The sequence below is a fragment of the Condylura cristata genome, unplaced genomic scaffold (assembly GCF_000260355.1).
Source record: "Condylura cristata isolate star-nosed mole 26May11 unplaced genomic scaffold, ConCri1.0 scaffold00002, whole genome shotgun sequence".
Taxonomy (NCBI): Eukaryota; Metazoa; Chordata; class Mammalia; order Eulipotyphla; family Talpidae; genus Condylura; species Condylura cristata.
In genome coordinates, this window is record NW_004567103.1 from 8,082,492 (window position 1) to 8,092,190 (window position 9,699).

The 9,699-nt window shown below is 37.0% G+C and overlaps 1 protein-coding gene across 1 annotated transcript in view; it reads left to right on the top strand.

The window, feature by feature from the left end:
* Positions 1 to 9,347, top strand: part of CUL3 (cullin 3) — a 71,990-nt gene extending 62,643 nt beyond the window's left edge. The window contains exons 14-15 of the mRNA XM_004674232.2: positions 4,311 to 4,457; positions 6,939 to 9,347. Coding sequence (XP_004674289.1) covers positions 4,311 to 4,457; positions 6,939 to 7,069 — 278 coding nt within the window. The 3' untranslated portion in view covers positions 7,070 to 9,347. The remainder of the gene's footprint in view (positions 1 to 4,310; positions 4,458 to 6,938) is intronic.
* Positions 9,348 to 9,699: the final 352 nt, after the last annotated feature.

Consider the following 9,699-nt stretch of genomic DNA (forward strand, 5'->3'; position numbering starts at 1 on the left):
AGCAGCGGGCGGGTCAGGAGAGGTCTGCCACGCCCTATGGATCAGCTCTGGGGCAGGGGCAGAGATCTAGCTCATGCTGAAGTGGCTTTAGCTTCTTAGTGCTGTGCGTTAACCCGCTGTGCCACCAGAGAGGGCTAAGAAAAGGTTTTTAATCTGGTGAGAAGACAAGACAAACCCCCCCCCCCCAATAGAACAGTATTTAAACTCAGCTCCCTGAAATTACATGTTTAATTTGGTGGGCAAATGCATTTTGTAAGAAATTCAAAACAAGCTTTATCACTTCCATCATTTTTCTAAGTGTTTTTTCAATCAAATGTGAAAAAAATAAAGGATTTCATGTTTTAAACAATTTGAGTTGAGATCAGAAAATGAAGTGGAACTAGAGATGCTGTTAAGGAAGGTGAAATTTGGGGATTATGGCATTCCCAAATTCTAATGTTTGATTCATCTTCCTCCTCCCATAGTACCTATAGGGGAGAGTGGACTTCATTCTTCAGGCTTCATGCTTAGTTTACAAAAGTCTGCACTAGTCATCCAGAATTTCTTAATGTTCTTGTCACTTCCCATAGAATCTCAAGGAGACTGTGCACCCACCTTCGCTTTTTATTTTTTTAACTACAGTTAGTGATGAAGTACTGAAGCAGAGAAATTAAAACAACTACTCAGATAGCATCACCTTTGAATAAAAAACAAGATTTGCTGTAATTTACAGTTTCCATAGTTCACCATCTTCATCACCACAACTACTCACTTTCTCCCCCCACTTTCCTCCAGATGTGTCTTAAATACATTATGCATCCACTCACGGAAAGAAAACCTCTGTTAAGCCCTTCTTAAGTGAGCATATTGTGCTAGGGTGCAGGAAAGAGCTCCTGACCGCACATCTTTTTTTTTTTTTTTTGTTTGTTTGTTTGTTTGGCCTCACGTCTTTTAAAACACCACCACCATCTTCCCATGTATCTATTTTGGCACATAAAGAGTATATATCTATTTAGAGTTTCCAAATCCAAATGAACCAAATAGATTATTTTTTTATTAAATACTTCTTTTCAAAGTCACAGAAAAGGTAAAAATGCTTCATTGGACTTTGTATAGCCATAACCTGTGTTGACCAGTCATTAAAATTTTCCCACATTGTTTAAGTGCGCTTGCCTCCCCCACCCCTCCCATGTGTATATTTACTGCAGCGTCTTCAATTAATTTGTAAGTATTATTTACATTTTCTCCCTAAGTTTTTCACACATCCTTAGAATCATGTATTTCCTCCATAATATCACAAAAGTTGAATAATTCTGTACATGTTACACTACCCATTGTTATGTGTCTTCAGTTTTCTTACAAATGCCTTTATAGGCCATATATGGCAAGAATGGATAATCCACAGCCAACATCATACTAAGTGGTGAAAGACAGAAAGCTTGTCTTGTAAGATCTATGGTGTAAGACTGAACGTTCATTCTACCACTGTAGTTATTGGAGTCTTAACTAGAGCAATTAGATGAAAAAGGGGGAAAAAATCAAAATTGGAAAACAAGAAATATCATAATCTCTACTTGCAGATGACATACATAGATACCATAAAGACTCCATTATATAAAACTAATTGAAATAAGTTATTACACTGAAGTGTACTGTAAACAGTACAAGGTGAATTTATGGAAATCATTTGCACTATAAAGCCTTGAAAAGAACAAAAGACCAAAAAATGGAAAGAGATTCCTCTCATGGGTTGGAAGAATTATCATTGTTAAAATGGTCATCTTTCGTAGAGCAATATACAGATTCACTACAGTCCTAATTAAGATTTCAGTGTGGCTTAAGAAACTCAACAGATATACTGAAATTCAAATGGAACTGCAAAGAGACTCCAGTAGCCGAAACAGTCCTGACAAAAACAGGGAAGAGTGGTGGTTTCACACACCCAGGCTTCATGCTGTACTACTGAGCTGTAGTAAGCAGCAAAGTGTGGTACTGCAACAAAAAGACACTCAGACCAATTAAATAGAATTAATATACTAGAAATAGTAACCTTGGAGAAGGGAGAAATGGAAAAACTGGACAGTCAAATGCAGAGAATGAAATCAGAACATCTCACACCTTATATAAACTTAACTCAAATGGATCGAAGATAAGAATGAAAGACCTGAAGTCATAAAATATACACTGGTGAAAACATTCCACCACATTGGCTTTAGTGATGTCTCTGAAAAGGGAAACAAAAGTAAATAACAAATGGGACCACATCAAACTAGAAGCTACTGCACAGCAAAAGAGAATCAGGTTTGTTGTTGATGCGGAGAAAAATGAGCCTTTGTACACTATTGGTGGAAATAAAGACTGGTCCAGTGCCTCTAGAAAACAGTATATTCCTCAAGAGACTAACACTAGTTCCATCACATGGTCCAGCAATCCCTCTCCTAGCTGTCTGCCCAAAGAATGCACACACACTGATTCAGATACATAGGCACTTTTGAGTTCATTGCAGCACTGTGTAATAGCTAATTTGGGGAAAACATAAGTGCCTTAGGATAAAGCTGATCAGCAGGATGGGGACAGGGAGGGTGTATATATATACATGGACTACAGGTCAGCTGTAGGAAAATGATTCTTGCCACTTGTAACAACACAGATATAATTGAAGAGGATAACGACTAAGCAGACTTGAGTCAGGAGGAAAACGACAGTTAATGTAACGACTAAGCAGGCTTGAGTCAGAAGGAAAACGACAAATTACTGAACAGTTTCACTTGCGTGTGCAACATAAACAAGATGATGGTGTTCACAGGACTAAATTGAAAACCTCTAGAAATCTGACAGTGGAATTAGGGGATGGGGAGTTGGAAAGGGGACAGTGGACTCTGGGGGAAGGCCTTATGTAGTCCTGTGTGGAGAACACATCTGAAGAGGTGTGTTCCTATGCTACTAAATCACATACGTTATTTTAAACTAATTTCATCTCAGTTTAAATGAAGATGCCTTTCAATACCTTCTTTCAGATTCAGGACACAATCAGTTTCCATGTTACCTTGATTTTTATGTATTATGAATTCTGTTTAGTTTAAACCAGTGTCTTTTTTCATTTTTTTACAACATTGCCTTTCTTAGGGAAAAGTATGATTTCTTAGTGGACTATTTTGATCTAATTTTACTTTATTTGGTTAAGACATTGATTATATTGAATTGGGAAAAGACACTGTGAAGCTGTATTGTTAAAGTAATTCTAATTAGAAACAGCTAACTGGTCGTGCACAACAAAAATGCTCTTCTAGATTGTACAATTTGCTGTCTCATGGGGGTGCCAGCAGGGTGTCCCATATGGTTCTTTGTGATTCTGAACCTTTTACTTGGAGGAATTTCACATCTGTCTCCTGTTGAGGAATACCAATAGGAACAGTATGCAGGTTCAGATAGCATTCATTTTCTCCTCTTTCAGTTAGAGCCAAGTTGTGGGAGAAAAGAACTTCTATATTTAATCCCTTAGTGGTTGTAAGATTTCTCCTAAAGATTGGAATATAGTAAGCACGAGTGGTCATTAGATGTGATTTAAAAATAGTTGAGATAGCTGCCAAGAAATTGTTAGATAATAGGTGGAAGTACAGATGAATTACTTAGTCATTATGGAATTCCTTAATTGATACCCTAGTGATAATTTTTTTTTTAAAGATAGATTTATTTGTGCATACAGAACTGGGGTACAGGCCAGAGGCTCAGGGGCAGCAAGAGGCTTCGCCAGAGACAGGGTGGGGAGCAGAACAGGCAGATCCATGAAGTACACTGCTGAGGGGAGCAGTGGGCGGGTCAGGAGAGGTCTGCCGCGCCATGTGGTCACCTCCGGGGCAGGCGGGAATCGAACTTATGCGGAAGCAGCTTTAGCTTCTCAGTGCTGTGCTTTAACCCGCTGCGCCACCAGGGAGGGCCAACCCTAGTGATAAATTTAATTACTTACTGCATTTTGGCAATACATACACTGTTTCTTCCTCTTATGGCAACCACATCGTGAGTTTTAGGCATGGATTATTCTCCTAAGATACTTTTGGTATGGTTTAACTTACAACTTTGCTGATTAAAATACTAGTTGACCTCTTAAAGTCACAACTGTGAAAATTATTTGCTGATGTATCACTGTTAATTATTTAGAATATATGATATAGGTGCTTATTGAATGTTTACTTGAATTAAATGCATTTGGGTACTCAGGAGGTTGAAGTTTTTGTCAGAGGATAATGCTTAAAGGTTATTGTTTGCTTATGAACCAGATATTTTTATTACATCTGAAACTACATTCTAATTAAATGTTATTTCCATTTTAGTTGCTGCCAAACAAGGTGAATCTGACCCAGAAAGAAAAGAAACAAGACAGAAAGTAGACGACGACAGAAAACATGAGATAGAAGCTGCTATAGTGCGGATAATGAAATCTAGGAAGAAGATGCAGCACAATGTGCTGGTGGCAGAGGTGAGGATGTTGGAGGCTGGGCTGACAGAGAAAGAGTGAAAGAACACTAGCAGTTTAGATTTAGGAAAGTATAATATTTAACTAACTTAAAATATAATTTTAAAATGAAGAAACAAGTCATGATATTTTTTTATTAAAGGAATGCCGCTTGATAATGAAACAGCAGTATGTTTAAATATGAGCACACTTTTTAAAAATTAATGTTTGCAGTGAAAATAGAAGAATAATATCACTTGATGAATAGAGATAAGTTATGCTTACTGCTGTTAATTTTTTTGTGCAAAACTGCCTTTATTTCTAAAAAGTAATGGTTACTGTAAATTGCTGTAACTTTGGAAGTTAGGAAGCTGAGGAGGGGAAGATGTCTTAAAATGTCATTGAAATGTAAAGAGATGGTCAGGGCTGAATAAAGCATTGATTGAGGATAGAGAGCTAAAGGAAGACAGATGGTAATAGCATTGATGGGACCTTTTGATTGATAATGGGAAGAAAGTTGTCAAAGGTGACTCGGGTTTCTGGCCTGATTTACTGGATAGAGGTTGGTCCTTTTAACCGAAGAGGGACAGAGTGCAACTGTGTTCCACATGTCAGTCTCCTTTTATGTAAGTTGATTATATCAGCGTGACAAGAAAAATATAAGGAGTAATTAAGTAACTTTAAAAATCATGAAAAATCCAAATCAGTACACACTGGAGACCACATTGACATTTGGTGACTGGGTATTTTTTCCCAGACAATTTATGGACTGGGGAAAGTAGGCATTAGATGGCAGTGACTGCAGAAGGAAGTGGAGGTGAAGTAGCCCAGAGAGGGACTTGTCCTTGGGATGTTGTTGTGGGAAAGGAGAGCAGTTCTAGAGGACTAAATACAGGGTCACGGGGTTCAGATTTTTATTTTCTAGTTGGAAAGATACTGAACATGTTTCCTGAATAAGAGGTAATGCTTAAAAATAAACAACAAAATGGAATGAGAGGACAGTTGATGTACGAAAGTCTAGAGAAGGAAAGGCAAGAGGAGTGTGTAGAGTGTGTGGGGTAGCAGCTGTGGTGCGAGGGAGGTTTCTGAACATGACCCTTCCTGGTAGCATCCAAGGGTGGATGCAGGCCTGGATGTGGCCCGGGGTGGGGTGCGCGTGCGTGCACGCACAATGACGGGACTTGAAGAAATTTTGAACTGAAATGACCTCTTGCCCCCACAGTTTAGGAACATGAGTATAGTGAGAAATTGGAAATTGTGTTTGTCAGGAATGATGCTCAGGAACTTGCTGAATTTGCAAACTGTACATTTGTCTTGGGCTCTACCAGAGATGAGCAGTAATTTTTGTCAGTGGCCTGTTGCAGCTTGAAACAGATAACAAACATGTTCCAGTAAGAATTCACAAAAATCAGGCAATGGGCTTGCTGACCTTGGTCTACACAAAAGGTTTAAAAATGTTGATTCTGCTGGGCGAAGAACATTTCGAATGATACAGTACTGGAATGGGTGTTCATGGACTAAAACTAGAGGATCTTTATATTCCCTCCTTTTGGGAAGGAGGTGCTTATCAGAAGAAGTTGTTAATAGTGTCAGAGGAAGGATCAGAAGATTAGAGAGTGCTCAGCTGAATTGAGAACAAGTTTACTGATAGAAGAGTGACAATACTAGAGGATTGATTTGGATGGAGAGGAAAGTGCCTGCGGTTCAGATTTCAGTACATTGTGGCTTTGGAAAATGAACTTAACCAACAGAAATGGCAAAAAAGATGGCACATGAACCAACAGAAATGCCAGAAAAGATAGCACACGGGTCTGTGGGTGCATTGTGAGAACAGGGGTTCTGTGGGAAAGGCGTAGACTGGGGACAGAATGGTTTACATCCTCAGAGTACTGGCTCAGCCTTATTTACTAATGTACATGGAGCTTTTCTTCTCTGGCGTATTTTCCTCATTTGTAAAATGGGATAACCTATTCTGTAGGTTAAAAGTATTAAGCAGTGTATAAAACTGAGAATTTGTAGTGCGGAGTCAGACTTCGGTTGCTGTGATACTGTTTTAGGACTTAATACCTAGAAGCCTGACAGCCGAAGTCGTGTTCTCCCACATGATAACACCTGTTAACTTATGTGCTACCCACAGCAACTCCATAAGGTTATGAGTGACTTTTCCAAATTCTCAGAGCTAGTAAATGGGAGAATTGAAGCTTGAATCCAGGCAGTCCTAGGTTTGTGCCCTTAAACATGTTCTATGTTACCTAAATTCTGTGAATTGTAGCAGAAGTCAGTTGATAATAGCAGCAAAAAGGTTAAAACAATTGGGGGACATATGTCAATGTATTCTAGCTGACCCCAACACTATCTACCAGAGCCTCCATACACATTATGATGTATGGAGGAGGTAAGTTTTAAAAGAGAAGAAAAGGATTTTTATGTGCTGATATACAAATGTTATACTTAAATTTTGGGGGTAGGAATTACCTTTTTTTTTTTTTTTTAACCTTCTCTTTGTTTACTCAGCAGTTGAAGGCTCGATTCTTACCAAGTCCAGTTGTTATTAAGAAACGTATTGAAGGACTTATTGAGAGAGAATATTTGGCACGAACACCTGAGGATCGCAAAGTATACACATATGTAGCATAAAATGCGTTCAGAAATTTGATTTATTCTTGGACTGTACTCTTCGCATGGACTGGGAAGTTCTTTTAAATCATTAAATATTAAGACGACCATCTCTTCTATTAAATTACAGTACATGTTCTAGACCATTCAGATCAAGCCTTTACTCCCTTTGAGAGTTTTCAACATCATTGATTGAGCTTCAGGCTTTACGACGTTTATCCCTGTAGAGACCATCTTTCCAGTTCCTCGGGAAAATGTGAATGTGCCGCGTTTTGTTTTCAGTACTGTATGAAAACAGGAAAAAAATAAAACAAAAATTTAGAAAAATACAGCTCATTAAAATAAAATTGTTGGATTTCATTTCCCCAGGTCTTCAGTGTTGATGTAAATGTTTTTGTAGTGTTGCTTAGCACTTTGCGCATTGTGTAAGTTGGGTAACAAAATGGTAAAAGAAATGACACAATTCCCAGTTATCTTGCTCTGCTTAAGACATTTCTTTAGCTAATCTTGTTTAATTTAAAGGTTTGATAAATATACAAAGACCCAAGCATACATTTTAAGCATGCTTTTTTCTACCACTTGCACTTACTAATCTTCTAGTCTTATGACCAAGAACTTTTGTTTTGGGCTCAGCTACACACCAATTGGTTTTACCCTGTTGTAATTGAGATCTCCCAAATTAGTCTTATGATTGGGCTTTGTTCTGCGTTACGCTAGAGAAAGAAAATATTTTAGTATGTATAAATTGTACAATAATTTTTTGCTGTTGTACTCACTGCTATAGTGAATTGTATAGGGCGGTGTTTTTATTTCATTTATTGTAGACAAATATAAATGAACGTAGTTAATACACATACCCACTAATTCAAGTATGTCAGAGCACAAAGTTGGCAGCTGGTTGTATTTAATTCAGCCCCTTTGAAAAGCACATGTGGTCTATACTTTGTTTATAAATATCTTTGGTTCCCCCTCAAAAATTTTGGTGAAGTTGGGGTACAATCTTCTCTATTGCCAATGCATTCTAAAGATGCAATAAATATGATGACCTTGATATTTTTTAACAAAATCTTAAGTTTTTTGCAGCGGTGTTTGGAAAGTGATGAAGCAATATTTTTCCAATCTGATGATTCTTGGATATTTAGCTCTTGTCCTCCAAAGAGTCATCCTTTCGTGTTTTCAAAGATGTGCTTCATGCGAAGACTCCAGTCGGTTATCCTGTGCTTCCAACTTCAACCAGTGTTTTTTTTACCTGATCGATCTGCCAAGGATTAGTTTGCTTTTTAACTTCAGAGTATTTTTATCTTCAATTATACTTCATTTTGTTTTTTCGTAAGAACGATGTTTCAGATGTGTAATGGGGCAAACCACTACAGATTTCTGTTGGATAGAAAAAAGGAATGTTACTAATAAGTTCAAATAATTGACCCTTTGACTACCAAAACTTGGTACATTTATTAGAATGTGTGTCTCAGAAGATGAGACCTGTTTAAACTTAATGGTCAAGTTACAACAATTCTAATATGGATTAAAAACTCCACATAAATATGTTTCCCCATGCGTCTTGGGTTATAATTTTCCTTTTAGACTTGAAAATATCTCATGTATAATTTTGTCTCCATTTGTGCTTTAGAATTATAAGCCTTATGCTATTAATCCCTACATCTTCCACTTTTACATGATGCAGTTAAGATGCAGATGAAAACGATCATGAACATTGTTCTCAGGAGACTTGTACCAGAGGGCGAGAGATAGTGGATCAGGTGTAACATGAAAAGCTGAAGAATTTCCCTTTTAGATTTCTAACATTATTGGAATTCTTACAATGGCAAGATGTTTTATCTTCAGGAAGACACTGGTATTTCAGGTTCCAGATTTTGTTTTTTAACTGTTCAAATCCCAATTAAATGATATCTGATACCTTGGGAAATAGAACACTCTGACTTAAGTTAATATAAAAGATGTAAAAATTCACTTGAAATCTAAATGAGACATTAAATAAAAATTTAAGTGCTAGTAAAACTTTGAAATCAGTAAAGTTAAATTTTTATGTTATTGTCTCAATGTGGATGTACAAATAAGTCTAGAGTTTAGAAACATGTTCGTTTTGGAGCATACTTTTGGTATGTGTGCTTCTGAGTGTTTATACATATATTGAAACCTTTCTGAATTGCAGTTGAGTTGAATGGTTGAAGAGAAGGATGCATTGAGAAAAAATAGGGTCACCTAACAAGGCTCTGTGATATAGCTCATAAGTATTTTAGTTCATAACATTTTGTTGCTGTAGTTTTTTTTTTCCAAAAAGCCAAAATTTTGGTTCCTAAAGGTTAAAAAAAAAAAATGCATCCTAATCTACCCATTCAATCCTGTTGATGTGAATATTTGGTGACTTGAAGAATTTTAAGAAGGGTGGTGGATACATAGTTTTTCAACCACACAAATGATGTAATATTTGTTCAACCCTTGTTAAATTGTAATTCTCTGCTGTCATTTTCAAATCCAGGTCAGTGTTTTTTCTTTTTGAATTGTCATGTAGTTCTATTATTTAAAGATTGAAAATTCATTGCAATTAGGGAACACACAGCCTCACAAAATAAAATGTGGTTGTGACTGTAAGGATTCTTTATTATGTCAGTGAATTTTAAAAAACGGTG